The 25,588-nt window shown below is 30.4% G+C and overlaps 1 protein-coding gene across 7 annotated transcripts in view; it reads left to right on the forward strand.

Moving 5' to 3' along the window:
- Positions 1–25,588, forward strand: part of LOC143230338 (formin-like protein) — a 119,880-nt gene that overhangs the window by 66,724 nt on the left and 27,568 nt on the right. For all 7 annotated transcript variants that reach the window (XM_076463734.1, XM_076463733.1, XM_076463739.1 and 4 more), the window contains 7 exons: positions 3,009–3,269; positions 5,224–5,272; positions 6,498–6,550; positions 12,532–12,673; positions 14,096–14,272; positions 21,918–22,042; positions 25,107–25,205. In XM_076463734.1, the coding sequence (XP_076319849.1) occupies positions 3,009–3,269; positions 5,224–5,272; positions 6,498–6,550; positions 12,532–12,673; positions 14,096–14,272; positions 21,918–22,042; positions 25,107–25,205 (906 nt within the window). The remainder of the gene's footprint in view (positions 1–3,008; positions 3,270–5,223; positions 5,273–6,497; positions 6,551–12,531; positions 12,674–14,095; positions 14,273–21,917; positions 22,043–25,106; positions 25,206–25,588) is intronic.

Consider the following 25,588-nt stretch of genomic DNA (forward strand, 5'->3'; position numbering starts at 1 on the left):
CGTATGTTCTGTTGCAATTAACTCCCAAGCTTAACTCTTTTCTGCAACTGACATATTTTGTACAAGATTTTAGAATAAAAAAAAAAAGATTAATCTTAAAAACTACAAGATGCACCTTAAATATTACAGGTGGTTTGTATTTTACTTTATTGTAACATTATTCTTATGTAGCACAACAAAGCTAAGACAAGCTCAGCTACTTAGTCAGTTTTTCCAGTTCTTGCTATACTGGGTAAATTTTAATATGAAGTATTATTATAGCTGGCTATATATAGTGACACAAAGGAGGTTTTTCCTCATTGAAGATTTATTTAGTAATATATTTTCAGATTTATTATAGCATCTTGCAAAAAACATTTTTATTTGCCAGTATTTATAACTTGTTTTGTAGTTCAATTATGAATAATATAATATTATCCATAAAGAACTTATTATTACAAACAGTTAAAATTCTTTGTAATAGTGGTGTAATGGGATTTTTAGTATCGTATGAGAAACTCCTTTTGGAGTGGTTATACTAAGGATGGAAAAATTAAATGGTGTTCTCTGAAGAAACATATTCAATTGTACTTTACTAAATAATATCCTTGAGATAACTGGTATGTTTGTGATCATTTTTGGTCTTTTTATGTTTCAAGCTCTTTTGGGTACTTTAAACCTGGTGAAAGTACTGATTACTAATAGTAATTGAATTGTCTATGTAATGAAAAGTATATTTATATAACTGAGGATTTGAAACCCATTTTATAAACATTAAAAACAAATAAAAATTTGATGTGTTTGTAAAGAAGTTAGGTCCCGTTAGAATACCCACTGTTTATTTTATATATTTGTTCATTGAAAGTAATATAACTATTATAAACACAGAAATGAAAAATTGTTTTACCCTGAATTTTTATAAATCTATATTTAGGATTATTTTTTTCTGTGTCTATAAAATTATTGAGCAGGTAATTAAAAACTTTTATATGCTTTAGATCTGTTTTGGTGTATAATGATGTGAAATCTTAAGTAGAGACGTAATTAGCCATATTTGAAATATTTAAATTATATATACGTTCAAAAACTGAAATATTGTTCTTAATATTCCAGAAATATTTGTCTAAATTATTTAAACATAGTGTTTTAAGTTTTTCAAACACAATGTCCAAAATGTTATTAAGGATAATTGATACAGATTTAATAACTGTGTTTAAAGAATTTGTTATAAACCAGAAGTTAATAGGATTGTTATGCAATTTAGGAATTGCATATAAAAATGGTGGATGAGAAGAAGAGGTTGTATTATACTTCATTTTTATGGTCTTTCTTATATTAGTCATAATGTTGTTATTTCTATGTTTGTAAATGTATTGTTAATATCCTTAATTAGAATTTTTACATAAGGATTTTTACAAATAAAACTGAAGTTACAACCTGCCTTATCAATAGGGGTAATAATAAATTGTTTTACACTTTCCTTATTTATTTTTGAATATATAGAAAGAAGTATCAATTTTACATTGAGCAAAGCTCATATTTCTCAGGTGATTCCTTTTTTACATAATTCATAAAATACTGTTTTCATTCAAAAAATAGAAACGTGGAGGATGGTAGGTTTTCTTACTTAATTGGATAATATAATTATCAATATTTTTTCTATATCATTCAATATTTCACATTTTTAGTGTTTTTTTTTTATTCTAAATTTTATTTCTTTTGTAATGTTTGTAATTCCTTTTGTCTTGTTTATAAAACTGTCAAATAGCTAGCCAGGCTGTAAGTTAGTATGCAAAATAGATAAAATTTACCAAATGAAAATTCCATAATATCTCTAAAACACTCCCATAAAGTTTCTTTGGAAGTAACTTTTGATTTGTCAAGTTTTTGATCTATCAAATCTCATGTTAGCTAAATGGGGATCTATAAGAGTCATTGCTTCATTTGAATGGCTCTAGTAGCTTCTTTCTTAGCTATGTAATTTCTGCATTGGTTGGATGAGTTGTTTGGGTTATTATCTGTTTGGTAGTAGAATCTTTTATCAGTAATATGCAAACTGCTGGGTTTACTATGATGGATCATTATCTGACAGTGTTTGCGCTGGTACATTATTCCATTTATTTTGCAAATTTCTCTTGTCACATCAGGTGGACAACACCCCAAGCTATCACACTATCCCCCCCCCCAAATGATTATGGTAGGTGTTGTGCAATGTGCAGTAAGTGTCTTTATCATTTTTCTACTGGATATACAACCTATATTTTGAATCAGATATTTCATATTTGGACTGATTGAGAATGTTTGGGGAGAAATTCAAGATTGCAAGGCTTATTTGAAGAATGTTATTAAATTGATTTCTTCTAGAATGTACCTGTACCATAACCTAGCTAGCTTTAGGTATTGTTAGTTAAGGCACTGCATGAGGAACTATGACAATTATTTTGGACACTGAATTTGATCAGTATGTTCACTGAAGTAGAATCCTAATGATATATCCTTGGTACAAGTATATGGGAATTCTAAATAAGTTTTTTCACCCAAGCTCCTTCAGTTGTTCACAAGGATCAGTGAAACATTCCCATAGTGTTAAATTTTATATTCTCTAACGGTATGGGAGAATTAGCTCCATAAAATGGAAAGAATGACAAAATATTTTCTTTTCCTAACACTTTTACACAGTGAAGTACTGTGATATGTCTTAATATAATATTTCTTTTGTTTATATGTACATTTAGAAAAATGTAAATATTCTGTCTGTAATGTTCTTTTCATTTACATTTTTATATGAAAATACTTCCTATACATTTAATATTACAACATATTGGAAACATTTTTAACTTTTGTCTTAAATTAATGACTTTATTTTAAGGTATTCAGCATGTAATTACTAAGCACAAATGCCAGTTAAGAAAAGATTGTGGTGTTATGGTATGTAATAGTATTTGTATTTTCCTGGTTATTTTGTAGGTAAATTATGTTAAATGTTGCTTCCAATTTTTTGTGGTACAATTTGGTATGAAATTCCTCAGGTTGCCTGCATGCAATTCATCAACATTGTAGTTCATTCTGTGGAGGATGTGAACTTTAGAGTTCACCTGCAGTATGAATTCACACAACTAGGACTGGATGAATACCTAGAAAAACTGAGGCATTGTGAAAGTGAGGAATTGCAGGTGCAAATATCTGCCTACCTAGACAATGTTTTCGATGTAGTGGCATTGATGGAAGATTCTGAGACCAAGAATGCTGCATTAGATGCACTAGCAGATGTAGAACAACAATTATCAAGGGTAAATGACCATCATACATTAAATATTACAGAAGTGACAGTTTGTTGACAATATCTTTCAATAAATCCCGTATAAAGTTATTTCAAAGTATGATGCAAATTGGTGTGCTTATAGGATTTAGGAAGTAATTAGCAAAAGCGTGTTTAAGTTAGTTTCTACAAGGTCAGCAAAAACATATTTTTAGGAAAATCCTTTGAAAATATTTTTTCATATCTTTAAGCCACTTTACTGAACTCAACATGTCACCATAATGTTTTTTAAAGAAAAATTCAGTACTCTTCTTTATGTTATGTATATGTATATAATGACAACATTTTCACACCAAGTTTATGATTAACTTTGAACTAGCATTTGTCTTAATATACAGACATACAATTACAGAGAAAGCATTTGACTTTATCATAAGATGATTTAAAAAGTTATACTTTCATGTTCATGTTTGGGTAGTTTTCTTCATTGATGCTTAAAGATTTAGTGATTACAATTGTCAGAGTTTGTTTGTGTTGGGCTGGGATTCTTCTACAGTAGGTGTCTGTGACTTATTGGCAGTAAAATCAAACAATAAATGGATGGCACACAGTCCACTTCTTTAAAATAATATATTAAAAACAAGTCAACCATGGGCAAAAATTCTTTACTCTACAGGATATCACAGTTGTTTCTAAAACTAATTTTCTTTTCTTGTCAGAAATCCACATAGGCTGATTCAATTACTTTAAAATCCAATTGACAAGATATAAATGTTCATTATCTTCTTTTCTCACAAATCGTTGAATAATTCACTTACATTACTGCATGGGTTATCACATGTATTCTGAACATTGAATAATTTTCTCATCTTCATCAAGTTCACACAGTCAGGTTCAAATACGTTAAAATATCCTTTGACAAGCCAAATTATTCTCCATATCTCTACTAAACTATGAAACTCACTTTAAAGTATTGTCTGTTCTGGCAAATCACTCATACACTGGCTAACTTCACATCTTCTGATGTTTTCTCCAATTAAACTTTTACTTCTCTGTTTGCTCTTGCTTGGTCACATATATACATACACACCATGCCCAGCTGAGGCCTTGAATATTTTTACAGCCTAGGAAACACTATAATGTAACAATACTCACTTGGTAAGAAAAATACTGAAGGTTCAAGTAATGTGACATTAACAGTATTACAAAGATTGAACCACACACACAACATAAGACTCTTGTCAAGTTACACAGCCAAACGTTTCATAACTATCACCTTTAAAATAAATACTTTTAACTTTCTTGTTGTGAGAAGTAAATAATTATTAAATTATAAAGTAAAATAATATTTACAGTAAGCAGTGTTATACATCTAACAACAGTGTATTTAGGTTGATTAACTATGTATTTGTTTTTGTCATGCAGAAGATGAAGAAATTATAATGGTCTTTTTAGTAATTACTCTTCCATTCACAGTATTGGACTAGTGAACCTACAGGTAAAGCACTTGAGAAATTTGCCACTTTATATCTTACATGTCTTTTGTCAGGGAAAAAAAAATCAACTTATCAGTAAAATAAATCCACAGATACATTTATGATATTTATCTTTAATGTAGAAAAATTAATTTCTTCCTAATGTAGGTATTGTGTGTATGCATGGTTGCCTTGTGACATGGGTTTAAAAAATATCACAACTCATTTAGGCACCAGCAACAAAGCTATGATAGTTGGACTGGCTTCACAGTTCAATGGAAAATTAGGATGTTCAATTTCTTCCATTCAGCATTTTAATAATGGAGTTTTGTTTATTACAATTTCTGGTTAGAAGTTTATACATTGTTTACAGGCTCATTCAATCTGAGTTTTCATTTCTCTTAACAGAAAACTTAGGACCTTGTGATGCATCTTTAATAATGCTTTGTGAAGTATATAATGTTTTTGGAATTAATTCTATTAGAAATCAATAATAAATTTTTTCTTAAGGTAATTGAAGAGAAACAGGAAATAGAAAATGAGCTAAATGCAAGATTAGGTAAGATTTGTTTTAAAAAAAAAAGTAAAATCAGTGCAACCTTTTCATTTTGTGTACAAAAAGAATATGCATTCTGTATTTGTATTACAAAATTTAATATTTTAGTGCTTGCATAAACAAGTGAATTTTGTTATATTATTAATATTACTTTATATTTGTACTTTAAGCTTAAAAAATGGATATTTCTTTACTTTTTTCTCAAAAAAATAGTTTCAATTTATAAGTCTCATGAAACTGTTAGTTATGGTTTTTTTATGGATTAATGTCTGTTGAGGTAAATTACACTAGACCATCCAGAGATTTTTTTTAATAACTTCTTTATTTATATTTGATAAATTTTAACTTGGAAACATGTAAAATAATAACATTTAATACCTATATGTTTTGAGTGTACATGCCACTTTCAAGTCTATAATGTGCAAATATTAAATATAAAAACTAAGATGAATGTGCTAAAAATTGTTTGTACTGTAGCATGATTTATAACTCTCTTATTTTCCAATGCTTCAATCAACTTCCAACTGTTAAAACAATTTTAAAACATTGTTGACTGTTATTTATTGCCACATTTTTGTAATATTTAATATGATTGATTCATAAAATTGGATCATTTGTAAAACAAAGGATCCAAATAGAGTTTACAGGGTAGCAAGTTTTGCATTATTTTATTTACAGTTTGTACCTTTTGTTGCTTTCAGTTGTCACCTTTGTGTAAAAGTACTAGAAGTTAAATTTATTTTGGAACTTGAGTACATCAGAGTTCACAGTTTGTTAAGCTATTAGTTTGCCTTTAGCCATAGTATTAAATAAAGGAATGCAGTTGTGTAAACCCTTTAAAACAATGAAACAACTGGTGTAATTTCATATGTTAATGAGTAATTGAGTAACTTTTAGCTGATTTTTAACAGTAATATTAATGATGTTTTTGTTCATAACGTTTAAAGAGTTCCTTTAGGGTGTCTTGAGCTAAAGAGATACAAAAGTTAGCAAAATTACTCTGAGCTGATTATGTTGTTTTTGTTGCATTAGTTTAGATTGTAATGAACACAAGACACTATTTTCTTTTTTCTCCTAGCTGCTTTATAAATTTTAATAAGATCATGTTTAAAATCATATTTTAATGTTTAACTGAATGCAACTGACCAGATAAAAATGTGATGTAAAATTAATTAAATGGTATAATTTCTTTTCAGGCAATTTGAATTCATTATTCTTTCTTTTGCAGTTGAACTAGAAACTTCTCTAGAAAATATTATGAAGGAAAAAACTGAGATGGAGGTATGTAGTAATGGTTCTTGTACAACGTGTATTATACTCAGATTAAATTTTTTATTATGATATACCTTAAAAATATGTTACCTGTATCTCAGAAATATGAATAGCTTGGTGTTAGAATAAAGAAAAAGACAGTGTGATTGGAAAGATTTATATCTGTGGCTTTCTAAATAGACAAAGATATAGCACTAGCAGTAGCTAGATATAATGTGGTGAGTGAAACAAATGCTTTATAAAGTTAACATTGATCACTAATTATGTGAATAAGCTAGTTTATAAAAGGGGATGTGAATACAAACCTCTATCTTAACAATCTGGTGCATTAACCATTAGATCATACTCAGATTTAACAACCTGGACTTACAGTATCAAAATAAAAAGGAATTATTTTTTTAATGATGTACACCAGCAGTATCTCTCTTGTTCTCATGCAGAAGATTGTGCCCTTATAATTACAGTTAGTTCATTGAGTGTATTTTGAAGTGACTGAGAGTGAGAGATATGAGAGTTACAGCACTAGAGGTATAACTATACATATTTTTTGTAATTGATTGTTTTCAGAAGAGCGTGAATTAAGTTTCTGAGATAGATATATTGAAGAAATGGAATTGCTAAATATTGTTTGTGAAGTAATGTTCAATGACATTGAAGTAAGTTTATAAGAATTTTATGCTGTTCCTGTAATTTAGAATTGTTAGTAACAGACGTTTTCAACCTTGTAACTAACTTGTATCCTGATTTATATAATTAAAGGGCTAGGCAGCTGTTGCATCCTATTCTATAAATTTTCTGTAGTGTTTACTGTTTTTATTTTTGTTCCTGAAGTGATCAAAGATTTAGTTATGTGAAGATTCTGCTTTCATGTTAACTTATTACATATTTCTGTTCTGAAGTACATCAGAAATATATCATTTTATTGTCTTGATTAAAGAAACATTTCATTTGACATTGTAGGTTTAAGCTGTTAAAAGCTGGGTGTGGTTTCGAGGTTAATGCATCAGACTGTAAATCCAAAGGTTTCTATTTCACATCCTTCCGCTAAAAAATTTATCCCGTGTTTAAAGTATGTAGATTCATTGCAGAGTGATGATCAAATTTCGTTCTTCAATTGGGGTAGCTCAAGAGTTGATGTTCTTTTTTTTTGTTCTATAAGTTCCTAATTTCGAATGGCTAGTGAGATAGTTTTGAAAATCCAAAAACAACAATATTAAGCAAAATGATGTTAAATATACCTTTTAATGTTCTTGTACAGTAGCTACTGTTATTAGCAGTAGCACATGATGTGGTTGACTAGAGACTGACTATAGTAGTTCCCTCATGATTAATGTAACGTAACATAATATTTAGGAACAACAAGAGACCAATTGGTCTATCTTGACTGTTCCACTCTCTAAGCCATACTAAAGCTTTTAAATAGAAAAAAAAAATTATTCAACAAAATTAAAGCAAACCCTTATCATTCATATATCTATCAATCTTCCCTTTAAACTCACTCAAGTGTACTGTCTCCACAATGCCCAAAGACAACCCATTCCATAGGCCAACCACCCTATTTAAAAATAGTCTTTGCTTAAGATGGCTTCTACCATGTCTAAATCTAATTCTGTAATTCTTACTATTGAGTGTGAAAAACGTTGATGCTTCAACATTATCAATTCCTTTTACAATCGTAAACATTTCAGTCAGATCCTCTAACTCTTTTCTTCAAGAAAAAACAATTTTAAGGATTTAATCTCTTCATATGACAACCTCTCCATTCCAGGTACTATTTTAGTAACCCTTCTCTTTGTCCCTTCTAACAGTTCAATTTCTTTCTTAAAGTAAAGAGCACAAGACTCAACAGAGTACTCCAAATATAGCCTGACCAGCAAATAACCTGGATAATGAAATTATGACCTCTTTAGACTTGTATTCAATATTTCTGTAGATACAACCTAAAATAGTATTTGCTCTACCACTAGCAACAGCACGCTGATTGGATGGCTTAAGAGACTGATAAATTATTACAACAAAATCCTTTTCTTTTATGACTTTTAGGTTATTCCCATCCAAATTATAATTCAAGTAATGATAACCCACGTACAATATCTTGTATTTATCATACATCAAAACCCATCTGCTATTCATTCACCCAACTTGTTAAATGATCTAAATTCCTTTGTAAAGCAGGAGCATTCTTTTCACAGCCAGCAACACCCCAATACCTTGATATAATCATCAAATTTAAGTAAATTATTGACCATTCTTTTAGGTGTGTCATCAGTGTAAATCAAAAAGAGGTACACCACTTGCAACATTAATTTAGTTTAATTGAATTTCTTTTGCTTTCTTCCATCCAGCCACTTTTCTGTCAATTCAGTTAACATATTCCCCACACCTACAGAAGTAATTTTCTTTACAAATGCTTTATGTGGGACTTTGTCAGATGCTTTCTGAAAATCCAGATACATCAAATCTACACCATTACTTTTATCTGCATATGCAGTAACATTTTCAAAACCTGTCAAAAGATTTATAAGAAAATATTTTTCCTTAGTGAAACCATCTTGATCATCCAATATAATTGTTAACTTTGTTAAAAGACTTTGCTGCAAAGTATTTTTTATCAGACTTTCCAAAACTTTTCACACAAATGATGAGAGACTAATAGGCCTATAATTACTGGAACACCTTCTATTACCTACCTTCTTTGAAGATAGGAATGACATTAGCTAATTTACAATCTGTTGCTGCTTATTCACTGTTGAAGGAGTTATTAGAAAATAATAATAATAATAATAAATTGTAGCAAGTGGCTCACATGTTCAATCCTTGATCATCTTTAAAACCCTTGGGGAAATATCTGGCCCAGCAAACTTATCATTTATTAAACTTCCCAATTTTATTTTAACAAGCTCAGAATTTATACAGTTGTTGTTTTCAACTTTTTTTTTCATCTATCACTTGCTCAAGCAGAGGAATAGTGCTTAAGTCTTTTCTAGTAAAAACGGAAGAAAAAGCAGAGTTTAATAACCTAGCTATTTCATAATCATCAGATAAAACCTTCCTTTATTATTCCTCAAGGATCCTGTTCCCATCCTAATATTTTATTTACCATTAATATACTTTAAAAACAAACTTCTTAATATTAATCTTTGTTATCAGCCAAATGTTTTTCACATATCCTTTCAGATGTCCTAATTTGCTGTGTGAACAATTTTTGTGATATTCTAAATCTTCTATGATACCAATTTAAATTTCAAATACTTGTGATACTTTTCTTTAATTTCATCCTTTATATCCTTTGTGAGGCAGCTTAGTGTTTCATTTTCAACTACCCTTTTCTTTCTGTAAGGAAAATATTTGTTTTGAATATTGAAAAAAAATTTTAAATGTATTCAAATAACTGCAGTAGGTAATTCCTGTTGGATCTCTTCAAAATGTTTTTTGAGAGTTAGAATCAAAATATCATTATTCATGATTTTCATATGCAGATAAATATCATAACTGATACACTTATGATCACTTAGGTGCTTCCCAATATCCACCTTCTCAACCATTTCTGTATAAGGAGTTATTAATAAATCTGAAATAGCATTATTTCTAATAGGTTTCTTGACCAGTTGGTGAAGAAATCCATCTTGAACAGTTTCCAGAAACCTTTCTGCCTTATGGTTTGACTCTAGAAATTCCTAGTCAGTATGTCTAAAATTAAAATTACCCATAATCATAACTTCGTTAACAGCTGAAATCTTAAACACACTGTAAAGTTTTTCACTAACTTCATCAGTTTCATTTAGTTGTCTGTAATAAATTCCTACTAAGAGTGTTTTCCCTTGATATCCACTAACAGAGATCCAAATGGATTTAATCTTCTTGCTGTTATCCTTAATATTCTTATCTTCAACAGGATGTAACTCTCACTTTACATACAGAGCAACTTCCCCTTCCTTTTCTTTGCTATTTTGTCCTGATTAAATAACTTATAACCAAGTATTTCAAAGAAATTTGTCCTCAAAATCATCTACATTTAACCATCTTTCAGTTATTCACATCATATCAAAATCTTCTCTTTCAACCAGTGCTCTAAAGTAATGTTTTATTTCTCATATTTCTAGCATTACAAAACAATTAAGCTTATTCTTATAACTATATACTGATTCTTTGTCAAACTTTTCTCTACATCTAAAATTAGTGTCATTTAGTTTATTGTTGCCCTCATTACTGTCTAGTCCTAGTTTAAAACTTTTCTTATAGCTGAGTTAATAGTCCTTGCAAACATGTTAGACCTTTTCCCACTTAAGTGTGAATCATCCATTCCAAAAAAAATTTTCTCCTTCTACTAAATTGATTCCACAAGTCCAGCCAGCTAACCTGCTCATACTTGTATACTAATTTCAACCTAGCGTCTAGCCCTAGTGACCTACTCAATATTGCATCTTCACAATTAATTCTTGGCAGTGTACCTGATACAGTTAATTTCAGGCCTTTATCTTTAAATACTTTTATCAACCCCTTGTAATTATTAAATAACTCTGACAAAAACTGTATCATTGCTAATTCTCTTCATTATGTCTTTTTAATAATTGTTAATGCATTGAGTTTACTTTGAAATAAGTGAAGAGAGATCTGAAGAGTTAAATTAATAGGGGTGTAACTGACCATATGTTTGTATAATTGATCACTTTTTAGAAAGAAACTTGAATTGAGATTAGGTTTTGGAGATAAATATAGTGAAGAAATTAAGTTTTTTACATACATATTTTTGTGAAATAGTGTGTAGTGGCACTGAAGTAAAAACCATAGGAATACTGCATTTTTGTGGTTTAGAATTGACAGTAACAGAATACTCGTTATTTTATCTCTGAAAGTGTGATCTTAAAAGAAGTATTGTTCGTACTAAAGTCAAAAGTTACATACACAAATGATATACCTGATGTTTTATGGATACTATATAGTAGAAAAAAAAATATGGAAAATAACTTGTGATAGAAAAATAGTTTAGAATTAGGCTGGAAATGTGAAAGGTCAGACAATCTCTTATGTCTTGAAGTGTGGAAAAAGTAAATCTTTTAGGGAGAGGAAAGTATTACTACTGTACTCCTGTATCAACCATGATTAATGCAGCAAAAACCAATCTGGATATCATAAGAATGATAATTATTGGAATTATTTGTCATTTGTTGGAAATATGTATCACGATGCATTGTATAAAGAAAGAATTAGAAGAATTTTCTATTCTGCTGTCATTTAACCCCAGTTCTTGCAACTTCTTTATAATTTCCAATATAAAGAAAAATGACTTGAAGGTTACGAAAATGCTTAGTTTCTCCTTTGCTCCTATTAAAGAAATTAACCAGGTTTTCAAATTGCTGTTGTTCAAGCCATTAATCATACACAGAAGTTTCTATAATTTTTTTCAATTATTTACTCACCCATGCAAGCTAAGATCCAACACTTGCATTTCCAGTGTAAATATAATAAGGATTTCAGGATTAAAGTAACAAAGGTATTTTTAAAAATTGCTATAGAAGTAGATATGAGAAACAATGAGGGACAATTGAAATATTTTATATGAAAGCTTGCATCTGTTGGGCTAACTGAATAAGAAATCAGGTTATAGTAAAGCACTGGGAACATCAAAACATGGGCTGGTCACTGTAGTTTAAAAGCAGTTTTTGTAGGTATTTATGTGGAGTATTGTTACAGTAATTTTAAAACATTGTCTTTGCAACTGTTGCAAACTTCTTATATTTTATTTTCATGTTTGGTCACATACAATGGCCATTTATCAGTGAAATTTGCATATCTGGAAACCCTTGTACTCCCAAAAACACGAGTAAGAGAAATACTATATAATGGTTCTAAGTTTGTACTGGTGTTAGCATTGCTTAGTATTTTTAGACATTGCAGCTATGAAATGAAAAAAGGTTTTATGAGTAATGTAGAAAAAGGGAAAAACTGGTTAGCAGTAAATGTAAAAATGATTCATCAACTTTTTGCAGGAGAGGCTAAATCAGATGGATGAAGAAATGAACACATTACGCCAAGAAAATACCATGAAAGAAGAAGAGTCACGACAGAGGCAGAGCATGTTGGAATCTAAGCTAGTTGAACTAGAAACTCTTCAGAACTCTCTACCGAGAGGTGAATCAGTACAAAATTCAGAAATTTCCTATATCTTTGTTGAATTGCTTTAAGTCATATTGATCACAACTGATGTGATAAGTGTGCAAATATGAATTTATGGAAATTATATTATACAGTAGAAACTCAATTAATGGGCACTGTTCCATTAAGACAGGCATTTTTAATATCTTTCGTTTTTGTACTATTTGTAACCAATATAAATGTTGCACTAAAGAACACATATATAATCTGGATTAATGGAAGTTTGTTAAATCTTGTTCTCTGTATAGGCACTTGATAAAGCAGGCAGTTAGTTATCTTTGTTATGCCTGTATGGTGTAATACTATATTCAAAACATCCTAGAATGATGATCAGTATTAAAACACTTGTGATATTTATTGTATTAGTTCCAAACAATACACTATAATAAACGTTTTTACAAATTCAAGGTGTAATCTTGTTACTCTGGAGAATTCTCATTGTAAACACTGTAGGATACATAAGCTGATAAGTTTCACATCATGTTCTAGGAGAAGAAATAAAGTTGGCTTATTTTTGTGCATGTGTTGTTGCTCTCAAAAGTATTGTATTATAGTGTCACATAAACAGTCTGACACAGGTGATGATTTGTTGTTTTATTTTACTATCAATGAAATCCACTCAGAAGAAAAAGTACTTTGAAATTTTGTGACCAATAATAAAGAAAAGAGGAGGGCAGTGCTAATCTACCCCCTGAAAACTCCAGTTGACAATGCTTCATGCTATGGTAGTGTGCAAATCACAAACACCAATGTTCTGAATACTCCAAAAAAAAGGAGAGTGGGGCTTAATGTTCACAAATTTAGTATAGTCAACATGGAATCCATCTTTGCATGGCTCATTTTTAATATTAATGACACCTTACTATAGAGGGCATTTGGAAGGGTGACCTTAATGTTGAAGTTTTACTGTAATATATTTTACTAAATATGATTAAACATACACTTTTTTTACAATAGAAATGAAAAACAATTGTGCAATCTTATATACATAGAAAGGTTTTGGTTTTGATGCATTTATTCTCAGTAATTTTAAAAAGAAATGCCACTTTGAATGTAGTTTTATTTTCAGTTAGGTATAAATGTGTAGTATATTTCTTAAGGATGGTATCTGATATAGATCTGTTTGATGAGCACATCACTTTAATAGATGGAAGAAGCTATAGTTAACCATTATTTACAAATACAGAAAAATCTCGGTCATATGCAAGAAGCTACAATTGAACACTGTTTACAGGTGAAACAGGTTCAATCATATTTTCATTAATTTAATGATATGTTTAAATCAGGTCTTTCTCGGTTTTGATAAACAACTGTTGAAAGTACATAAATAGTAAACTTTAACTTTTTAAAACTATAAAGCTTTCGAGTTGAATACATTATACTGCATGTTTTTAACAGGGTCAACAAAACCTGAACTTGGAAAACCTCCCTCTGTACCAGTTCCACCGCCTGCTCCTCCACCACCACCACTTCCACCTGTAGCTCCACCACCACCACCACCACCTCCAAGTGGTTGCAGTAAGTTTTCAAATGCACCACCTCCTCCACCTGGGCAGATGCTTTGTTCTGAGAATGGTCAGTAGAAATTTAACATTTAATATAATGTGATATAACTATAAACTCTTAGGTATTGAAATAGTTTTAGAACAAAACTAAACTAAGTATTCAAAAACTGTAGGCCATTAAGCCCATCATGCATTTTAATACAGTTTTGCATTATTGGAAAAACTTAATTTTCATTTAAATATTCTTATTATATAACAGAACTTAGTCAACATTAAGGTATTCTGTCTTAATTTGACCTCATATGACAAAACTGTAATAATTTTCAAAAGTAACTCATAAAAATGAAGGAAAGTATTAGAAAAACAGTAAGATCAAAATCTATCTTGTTTGTTTGTTTGCCTTTATTTATATCTCTCACTTTCAACTTCCATATTATGATTACTAATTCAAAGTTTTGCTGCAATATGTTGTATTTACAAATATATCTGTGTGTGTGTCTGTAATAACTCTTTATCAGGTTCAAAAACCATCTTTTTTTCCCTAGCGGCCATAGTTTAGAATTTTGTCTTGCACCCTTGTAAATACACAATTTAGTCTTTTATAAAAGATTCCCCAAAACTGCTTTTTTGAAAATTTTTCCATTTTGTCCAGAAACCAGATGTGAAAAATGTTTAACTTAATTCTCTTACTTCTGTCTAAAACTTTCAACACACAACCTGCTTTGACCAATCTTGTGTTGAGCGTGTTGAAAAGGTTTAACTGTGCCTTAAAATATATGACTGCAAGTAGTAATATTCTTCATTCTTTAATTTACAACTGGATTTAACTACTTACCAGTTTTTAAATAACCTTTACCAACAAATATTTGTACTTTTTTAGCTACTCTTTAATATGTGTATGTCGAAATCTCAGTTCTGTAAGGCAATAGTTCAACTCTTTTATCATATAATTTAAAATTATAAGAAGAAATAAACTTCCTATTAAGTTTTTTCTTGAATTTTTGTTTGCTTGTTTGGCATCGATTACTTAGAGCAACCATTGTCAAGTACACAAAGCTTAGGCTAAACATAATGTAACTAGTTTTTGTACAATAAATGATCTACCAGTGAACAAACGGTTGTTATGTAGAATATCTTAGCATGTGTAAGCAAAGTGTTGCTATGTATCTTGCTGTTTTTCTTTGTATACCTGTGTATCTGGAGTTTTGTGATGTTGAAAATAATTTGAGAAAATGGTAATTAAAAAAATATACAGGGAGTGGTGCCTGGGTGGTTGTTAATAGTATATGCATTAAATTAATTTTATAATACTTCTCTAATTCTTCTTTTGTTAATGTCTGCTTCATATTTTTGTCAGTGTTTTTCATGGGAAAATTGTGGTTATTTTCATTCATTTGTTTATGGTATTGCACCTAATTTGCATCCTGGTTTATGTATTGTAAATGTTTTTCAGGGGGTTAACTGGATAATTTTGTTAGTTTTTATTTGAATTTTGTTCCCAAATTATTCAAGTATCTAGTTAAATCAAAGCCATGCTTTCATGTTAACCTTTTCCAGGTTTCTGTGAGAGACATACTAACATTTTCTATGAAACAAATAGTACTTGTGATTGTATTTGGTTGGTTTGGGCCTGTAGTTATTCCTCTATCTATCAGTATTATTTGGGTTGTTTTATTTATGTATTAATGGTTTATAAAACTATTTTGAAGAGTATTTAGTTAGTGTTAGTGAAACATTGCATTATTTGTCAGTGTTGGTAATGAAGCATATAGTACATGTTAAGTACAGGAGGACCTTAAGGTGCTTAAAGTTTGGTGAATTCTATGGTTAAAAAACCAATTTATGAAGTTTTTACAACATGCATTTTTCTTGTGGATTTTTATGTTGAAATGTAGAGGGCGTGTCTGTTTACGATTAGAAGATGTTTTGTGCTGTTAATTTCACAATGAATTCTTTGTCCATGCTTAATTTATAGGATTAGACAACCTAAATGGACCAATGATCCCTTATGGTTCTTAGATGTTTGTGTTGGTAGTGTTTTTTTTTTATTTTGTTTTTAAACACACACCAAACACCATCGCCATATCAAACTAAAACAGTCTTGAGTAAGGATGTGTTTATTGCACATTCCACAATATGATGTAGAATAAAAAGGAGGCTAGTATATTTAGTAGGGAGTTATCCATGCTGTGTTTATTTTGCTAAAGAAAGTATGAATCTCTGTACTGAAAGCAAATTATTATAACAAATTATAAAGTTTGAGTAAGTATTATGGTTTCACACTATTTTATTAGGTATTGAAAAATACTTTGTGGTAAATAATATTGCTTTTTGAACATGATCTTTGAGAGAATAAATTTACTACATTAAAGCTGCATAATGATATTACTGTCTAGATTGTGTAAATGTTGAAACAGCTCCAACAGCTATGAGTTTGTTTTGGTAAAATAAAGTTCTGCTAAGATTATAGTTAAAAGAATTTTAAGAAGGTGTGGTTTTGGCACAAGTTTGTAACTTTCTAATACATCTTAGAATTTAGGTATTCATGATTAGTTTTCAGGTAAAGAGTTGTATTTTGAATATTTTTTATTTTTTATTATAGATGGAGCTTAGGTCATTATTTAGTGAGCCAGGTATACTATAACTTCCTTGTTATCAGTTTTCTGGATATGTCTTCATTATTTCAAACAAAAATTTGAAGCTTTTCTTTCTGCTGCTGTCAGAACCTATTGTATGTGCTAGTTAATTTCTAAGAATTTATAAGCCTTCTAACTAAAGTCATTGAAGAAGTTTCTTAATAGACTGATTTTGTATTAGTTGTAATTCAGAAAATATCTATAGATTCATCTTATTTACTTAACTTCAGGTGCATTAGGCAAGGATTCTTCTGTAGTTGAAGATGAGTTTGGTTGATTGGATTTGTAATTTAACTAAATTTTAATGTTTTGAAAATGCCCATAGAGCTTGTTTTAAATTTCTAATTAGGGATAGTGATGGAAGTAAGTAGAAAATTATGATATTTATTTAAAGCTGGAAAAGATTAACATGAAATCGTGACCCAGGCAATTACATTATGTTAAATTACATTTCTGTTTACTCCAGGAATAAGTATCAAATACATGCTAAGAAAACTATACAACTAACTCTTCAAAAAACACAAACTACAGTGCAACAACTGCCTGACCTTTTACACAGGTGAAATCAATGTATATTAGACATATACAGATAAACGAATACAAAAATTCCACTCCAAAGTTTATAACCTCATGAACAAAAGCAACCATAATTGTTTCTGTTAAAAGTGTTGTAATACTAAGGCATGAACCAAACCTTGATTAATGTAGAATCTGAGAAACTTTACAAATTAAATCTAAAACATCCATGCACCACTCAGTATATCTTTAATTACCATTTTTTCAGAGTATTTTATACATATGAAACTCTTGACATGCAGAAAAGGAAAAAAAACAAACTAATACTTCTCTTGCACATGGTAAATTCATAGAACAGCTGTTTAAGATACAAAAAGGTGATGCATTATATTTAAGTCTAAGTTTTGTATACTTGACAATTATTGCACAAGTAATCAAAGCTTTCTACAACAAATGAAAATTTTAAGAAGAATATACTGAAAACTGTGATTTTTTTCAGATATCTATCAACAGTATGGAACTCTGAAATTAGCTTCATACAGTAACCCACTCACCACTAGTAGTGTGTGTGTACTAGTATATTTTGCAGCTCATGACATAGTTTCCGTGTCTTACATTCAAAATTTTTATTAAACTACTTTTTCATGTTATACATATTGATATAGTATAAAATCTTAACTACTAATTTGTATTTTAATAGTATATAAGTTTTAAAGTATTAATTTTTAAGGCAACTTAAAAAAATCCTGAATTCACCTCAGTGTGACACATGACACATTTTCTCTAGGCATCTTCTGTATTTTATCCACCACCCTGTCAAAAAGTTTGAAATTAAATGTAAATTACTCAGTATAAAATTTTCATTGCTCAAAGAACATAATTTGTGAAGCCTTCAATTTTTCAGTTTTGTTTGGTTGCAGAACAATGAAACAGAAAATCAAACCCCTCCTACTACACTGACCTGTCATATCCTCTCCTTCAGGATTTGTTAATAGTTCTCTTATGTTTAATTATATATTATCTAATAACCCATAGAAAGTCAAAATTTTCATCTATCAAATGTTAATATGTTCTGAATAGGTAATCATCAAGTTCTTTCAGAATACAACCTTTGTTCCTGTGGGACAGTTAACAACTTTTGGATAAATTTGTAATTGCTCTTGTTGCACACTTAGAAAGTCAGAAACAATTTTAGAGTTAGATGAAATTGTTTAATTTTTGTATGTTATTAGTCTATGTTTATTTGTACATTATTTAATTAAATAAAATTTATTTAGGGCAGTATTACCATTACTATTTAAAAAAGAAAAAGTAGGTTAAGAGTCATCGACAATCAACAGTAAGAAAAGAGAAGATTGGGCGAGTACTTTATTACTTGTTTTTATATGCTTATTCTTTATTTATAATTATAAAAGTGACTAAAATGTTAAAATGGGGATCTTTTAAGGTTAGTTATGATTAGGTAAAATAAATAATATCAAAATATTTTGTGAGACACACACGTGAGCATCTTGTAGTAGCTCCATAGGTAATGTAATTTGATAGCTTAACATGAGCTGCAAGTTCTTCAAGTTATTTACAACTTATAGATAGTAGTTACTATCTATGATATGCTATAAATGGTTCAAAAGGCAATCAGAAGAGCAATAAAACAGTAAAATCTGATTATAAATAAATGTATACTGTAATGAGCTTTAAAGTTTCTTAGGATAAATGAATGTAGTTTATGATTTGAGGTCATTCTAGAAAGAAAAAAGGGCAATTTAGATTTGTTTGGACTGTATTTTGGGAAGGGGTGGTTATGAAGTCAGTAAAATTTACTTTCAGCATACAGAAATAGGATAGAGAAAAGAACAGATAAAATACAAAGTTTTAATGAAAACAAATTTTTAAAGTATATTTAGGAGGTTTTAGGGATCATACAAGGAAATTTGAGATGAAGAAAAATATTTTTATCTTTGCATGAAAATTACTTTGCACATGGACTATTCAAAATAAGTACACAATATATTTAGACATATCTTTATTTTGGTTTATTAAAGATACAAATTTTTGTATGTTAAAGACTTTTAATACTAACTGAAACACTGTCAAATTGTGTGAAGATATACACACTATCTTTAAAGTTGGAAGTTTTCAATCTATAAAGAATTATAAATGAGTACATAGAGGTCTTGTGGTCAGTCAGATTGACCAAGTCTGTGTTAAGAGTTAAATGGAACTGAGATTGTCTTCTTGAAATCTTAAACTTAGTCTTTTTATGATCAGAATATAATACAATGCAAGAAAATCCCAATATTTTCCACAGAATACGCATGATTAGGAATATGGCTAACATCCTCTCTTGCACACACAGAAGGGAAGTTCACACAAAATGACTTCCTAATACTGTTGATTATATACTGTATGTCAGAGAACTAAAATTTCCATTAAAGTAGCATACATATACCTTAAAAAAGTACTTCATTTCTCAGAATAGGCCTTAGTGTTTACCTTTAATGATATACCAATGGTATATATAACTTGTATTGTTTCTACACCCACAATAATTAGATTTAAAGCATGAAGAAAACTTGATGCCAACTTTCTGTACACTCGGACTGTGTTTTAGCAGAAACTTGTATTTTGTAATCAATGTTAACAAAATGATATTACATGAGTAAAAGTTCTCAATTGCCTGCTGTATGTCAATAATACTGAACACAGGTTTGTATATACAAGTAATAATACAGGGTAATAAACAAACAAAATTGATTCTTTTGTTCTGTCATTGACTGTACAAAAAATAGCTTTATTGGATTAAGACTTAAGTTTCACCCATGAAGAATTACACGTACAATAGAAAAACCTAATAAGAAATTCTTGAAGTCTTGCAATCATTTCAGATACTGATTGTTTGATTACATTTTTCTGGTGTAAACAAAGAGAAGAAAAACATGGTACCAATGATTTTCCAGTATTTACTCAATACCCATTGTTTGCAAATCTCTTTCCTTTCTTTGTGAACAACAGCAGATGTTGTTAGTTTACACACGACTGTGAGCACGGGAAATCAGTCATATTCTGTGAGTAAAAGTATAGTTTTACACAAGCAATAAGCATAGCCATTTTTTGTATCAATTATTAGAATGTCCCAGTTACTTCTAAGCTTACAGTTCTAGATATCACTGATCTCACTTGGTTTGTTTGTTTGTTTGTTTTGGAATTTCGCACAAAGCTACTCGAGGGCTATCTGTGCTAGCCGTCCCTAATTTAGTAGTGTAAGACTAGAGGGAAGGCAGCTAGTCATCACCACCACCGCCAACTCTTGGGCTACTTTTTTACCAACGAATAGTGGGATTGACCGTCACATTATAACGTCCCCATGGCTGGGAGGGCAAGAATGTTTGGCGCGATGCGGGCGTGAACCTGCGACCCTCGGATTACGAGTCGCACGCCTTACGCGCTAGGCCATGCCAGGCCCCCTCACTTGGTATTGAACATTTTTCTGCATATAAACATTGTGACAAAGTCAGAATATTGCTAACAGTTTCAGTTTCAAATATCTGAATGAGAATTCTTGACTGCTAGATTAACAATGATTGTGCAAGTGCTATATGTAGATTTCATTAAAGAGATGTTAACTTGTAATATTTGATTTTGTACATGATGTAGGATAATAAGTACTTATAATTTTCTTGCAGGGAATGATTGGTAGCTTATCACAAATGACAAGAAAAAATCAGGCTTTCAGAAAAAGATTTAAAAACTTCTAAGTAGGCATTTTCTATTTGGATTATTTTGGAAATTAGATTTGAGAATTAATGAAGTAAAATATCCATATAGTTAGATATAACATTGCCAAAAAATTTACTGTACCTCATTTGTTTTTTGTAATACAATAAAATAAAAGATTTATCCAAAAATAAACAAAATTTAATTTAGCATCATATATAACATTTTCTTGGCAAGCTTTAATAAGAAAACCTGACCAATAAGCTTTTTCACATACTGTTATGCTAGAAAGTGTACTTAGCAATAGAAAAGACACCTATTTGAATACAATCTAAGTTTTTGCAGGTTAACATTAAAAATGTTATTTTTTTCCACAAAGAAAATAAACATTTTGTTTGTTTGGCCTTCTCCACTTTTACTAGAAATTGTCATTTTCAAGAACTTTTAATTTCAAGGTTTTCAGGCTCACATAAGTTGTTTAGTGCAAGCTGAAAAGGCTTAGCATTAATTATAAAAACAAACAATTATTAAGTGAATGATTGTCACACTAATTAAGGCAGTTGTATTTTTCCGATGGGGTGAGTAGCATATTAAATGAGTTTGTATTGGCAGCAGTGGAAACCAGCATTTCATCAGATTTCCAAGCAGGAAATTGTTTGAAAAAAAAATATATTGTGCATTCTTTTTAAGGGTTATGTGCAATTGCATTGAAGTTTGTATTTTATTATCATTTAGTCATAATGTATTGCATGTTTGAAGACAAGAGCAGCTGTGATATTTACATTTGTTACATTACTTAAGTGTGGGAACTACATTTGTATCACTATCTTAAAAGTTAATATCTTATAGCCATGACAATTAAGAAGAAGTATGAACCCAAGTACAAACTTCCATCACTGAACTGGATAGCCTTGAAACCAAATCAAGTGAAGGGAACAGTGTTTAATGAATTAGATGAAGAAAAGTTATACAAGGTAAGAAAACTTGGCCTAAAACCATAGAGTATATTTACATGTAGATAAAAATATTAATTATTTTTAAATAACTATGTTAGCAAAAAAATGAGAATTTGTTTTTGTCTGAATTGCAAGTGTTGGAACATTGCATTCCAGTTTATAATAAGCTAATCATTCTTGCCTTTGCATGTTAATTCCATGGTACATTGCTGCATTGGTTTGGTTTATCATACCCAGCATCTGCTACAACCAGTTAACTGGAGTCAAGATGCCATAAAAGAGAAACTTCCAAATATTGTAAATTTAGTGATATTCCACTTCTTTGGTATGTTACTTTGCAAGTTTTGGTATGAGTAAACACTTTGATTCATTAGAACCTTGAAATATGTTTCTAAAGAAAACCATACTTTCATCATTAATTCCATCCCCCCCAAAAGTAACAAAAGTTGTTCAAGCCAACATATTAGCTAGGTATGAAAATTTCAGATGGGCTGGAACTACAAAACTACTTTTGCTCATGGGTACAATGTTGAATTTCTTAGTGCCTTAAGTATTGTAAGTGAGATGAAAAACTGAAAAAAGTCCATCTTATTTAGCAATGAATTACACTTCTCTGTTTGTTTTGAATGGGTGGATGTAGAGTACTTTGGACATGACAGTATCTTCCTTACCCTGAGGAGTGTTGAAAGACTATTAGTAAGATTAGACTTTAAATCTGTAGTAGTAGGTGAATGAATATTTTGTTTTATTTTGACATTTTCGAATATCCTTTAATGCTTGGAGTGATGGAATTTTGTGTTGAACATCTCTTTACTTGAGATAAATATCCAAAGCTCTTTTAGTCAATCCATGCCAACCTGAAACCCACTAAACTACTCTGATGCTTTTGGAACATCATCTGTTGGACAAACTGTGAAATCTACTTACATTTAGAACTACATTACAAGAGAATTAGTTCATTTAACTAGATGTGTATCAACAGTTAGCAGCAAGTGAGTTATAGAATTCAAACATTGATTAACAACAAAAGATAATACAGACACATACTCCAAAATGGAAGAGAGTGGATCAACATTTCTTCTTCTCAAGGTGTATACTGCCCCAGTATATGTGCTGAAATGATGTTGGTATGTGAAAGGTTTTCCAATTTCTCATTATTACCTATTATAGGTATCTATGAAAGTGAAAACTGTTATTCAGCAGTTGAAATAATTTTATAAAGATGTAATGCACAAGAAAATGTGAAGATATTTTGTAATACATTTTCACATATATACTTTAGAATGCAAAGTACATATGTATCTCTCTTTTTTTGTAAGCTTTCATTGTTGCAAATACACTGGTTTTCCAAAGCTCAGTCTTAATATGACACAAATTTGTATGTTATTCATTTTGTCCTACCCAGTTTAGTAGTTCAAGTTCAATATTTATGTGTTTTTAACAGTCACCTAATATATAACCTTTCTATGGTTATAGTACTAAACCTTTGTTGTTAATTCAACCACAGCTAGTAAAAATCTTAGAAGTCTAATAGGTAATGGCAGCAAATATTAAACAAAAGTCTGTAATCTTAAATTGCTGGGTTTTGAGACTGCAGGAAAGGTGTTTGCTGTCACCAGGTACGACATACGATAAATTCTTTGCACAAGTTAACAGTCTCTGTTTCTATGTTGACATCCCAGGATTCTTCACTGCTTTGGGTTGTGACCATGAACCTGCAAGAGTGGCATCTCTTTATTGATTTATCAATGTTAAGCCTCAAAGCTGTTCTGTTACACAATGACAACATTCACCCTTCTATACCTGTTGGCTATGCAGCACACATGAAAGAAACCTACGAGAACATGGAAATGTTGCTGAGGCACATCCAGTATAGCAAGTACAACTGGAATATCTGTGGAGATCTGAAAGTCGTTGCTCTGTGAATGGGATAGTTGTGCCAAAGAGTCACATTATTCTAGACAGAGCTGGCTACTTCGTAAAAAGTTAGTTCCAGGACAGAAAAATGTGGCGCATGAACTGCTTGTTGACCCGGCAAAGATTTTTTTGCCTCCTCTTCACATAAAATTGGGACTTATGAAGAATTTTGTGAAAGCGATGAACAAAGAAGACAAAGGTTTTCATTATTTAAGACAGGTGTTCCCAAGAATAACTGAGGCCAGAATCAAAGAGGGAATTTTGTTGGCCCTCAGATCAGACATGTTATGAGTGACAAGCAGTGTGAAGATCTGTTAGTTGGACCAAAAAAGATTGCCTGGAAATCCTTCAAAGATATTGTTGACAATTTTCTCGGCAATTACAGAGCCCCACATTATATTCAGCTGGTAGACAAATTTCCCAAAGCATACAAAACAATGAAGTGCAGCATGTCACTCAAGATTCATTTCCTCCACTCACACTTGGACTTTTTCCCCGCAAATCTCGGTGCTGTCAGTGACGAATACTGTGAAAGGTTTCACTAGGACATTGCTACAATGGAAAATCGATATTGGGGCAACTGAAATCAGTCAATGCTTGCTGACTACTGTTGGATATTACAATGTGATGCACTGGACATTGAATACAAATGAAAATCAGGAACAAAACACTTTTAATTATGTTGAACTTAATAGCGTATTAGAAACATAAACGCAATTAAATTCCTTATTGCTGGAAAACAGTTAACTGTCTGTTTCTCAGAGTTCCAATGTGATGAAGCAAAACCAAAACTATATTTGTGCATACCCACCAGGTACCTGTCACAATCAGCAAGAATTTTTCAGGAAGCAAAACTTTTAAAAAAACATTGTTGTGTTAATTATAATTAACAATGTTGCTCAGAGATGTTTTTTCCCTAAACAGGCATATTAGGAATTTTAAAGAGTTAATATTTGTTTTATATCTTTGAAATGTTTATGACTAATTTTATATTTTTGCACAAAGGTTTTGAAGCATATAGGGAAAGAAAGTGCATTCAGAATATCAAATATTAAATTTGTAGTTTTATATTAGCTTAAGTTATGTTAGTTCAATCTTTGTGTTGGCATTTCTGTGTACAAGTATATTGATCTGCTGTTATGTCTTCATTCTTCCAATAATTTAGGTGATAGATTTTGTGCATTTTGAGGAACAGTTTAAGCTGAGTCAACGAGGAGGATTTTATGATCAAACAGATGAAACTGTTGGTAGTAAGCGCTTCAAGGTAAGTTAAATGTAACTTCTATATTACAGTAGCACTAGTGGCAGATATCTGTAATAATTAACTTACAATAAATGTTAGAATGAAAGTGTGTATAAAAATACTTGAGGAAATTGAGCTGTTTGTGTTGTTCCAGTACTTGAAGCTTTCCCTGGAGGTAGTATGATGGTGTGGGTGATTGGGATAGGGGGGCATTATTGTATATGAGGTAGGGCATTTGATACCTTTAGATAAGGCAACTAATATCCAGTAGTGCATCTGATACACTAATAATCTGCTTTGCTTGTATTATTCCAAATTGATCTAATCTTTGTAAAGTATAATCATTAGATGCTAATATGATTGAGGATCCGTGGAATGAATTTGAACCTTACATTTACCACCCT

This window comes from Tachypleus tridentatus, chromosome 10, assembly GCF_004210375.1.
Source record: "Tachypleus tridentatus isolate NWPU-2018 chromosome 10, ASM421037v1, whole genome shotgun sequence".
In the NCBI taxonomy this organism is placed as follows: Eukaryota; Metazoa; Arthropoda; class Merostomata; order Xiphosura; family Limulidae; genus Tachypleus; species Tachypleus tridentatus.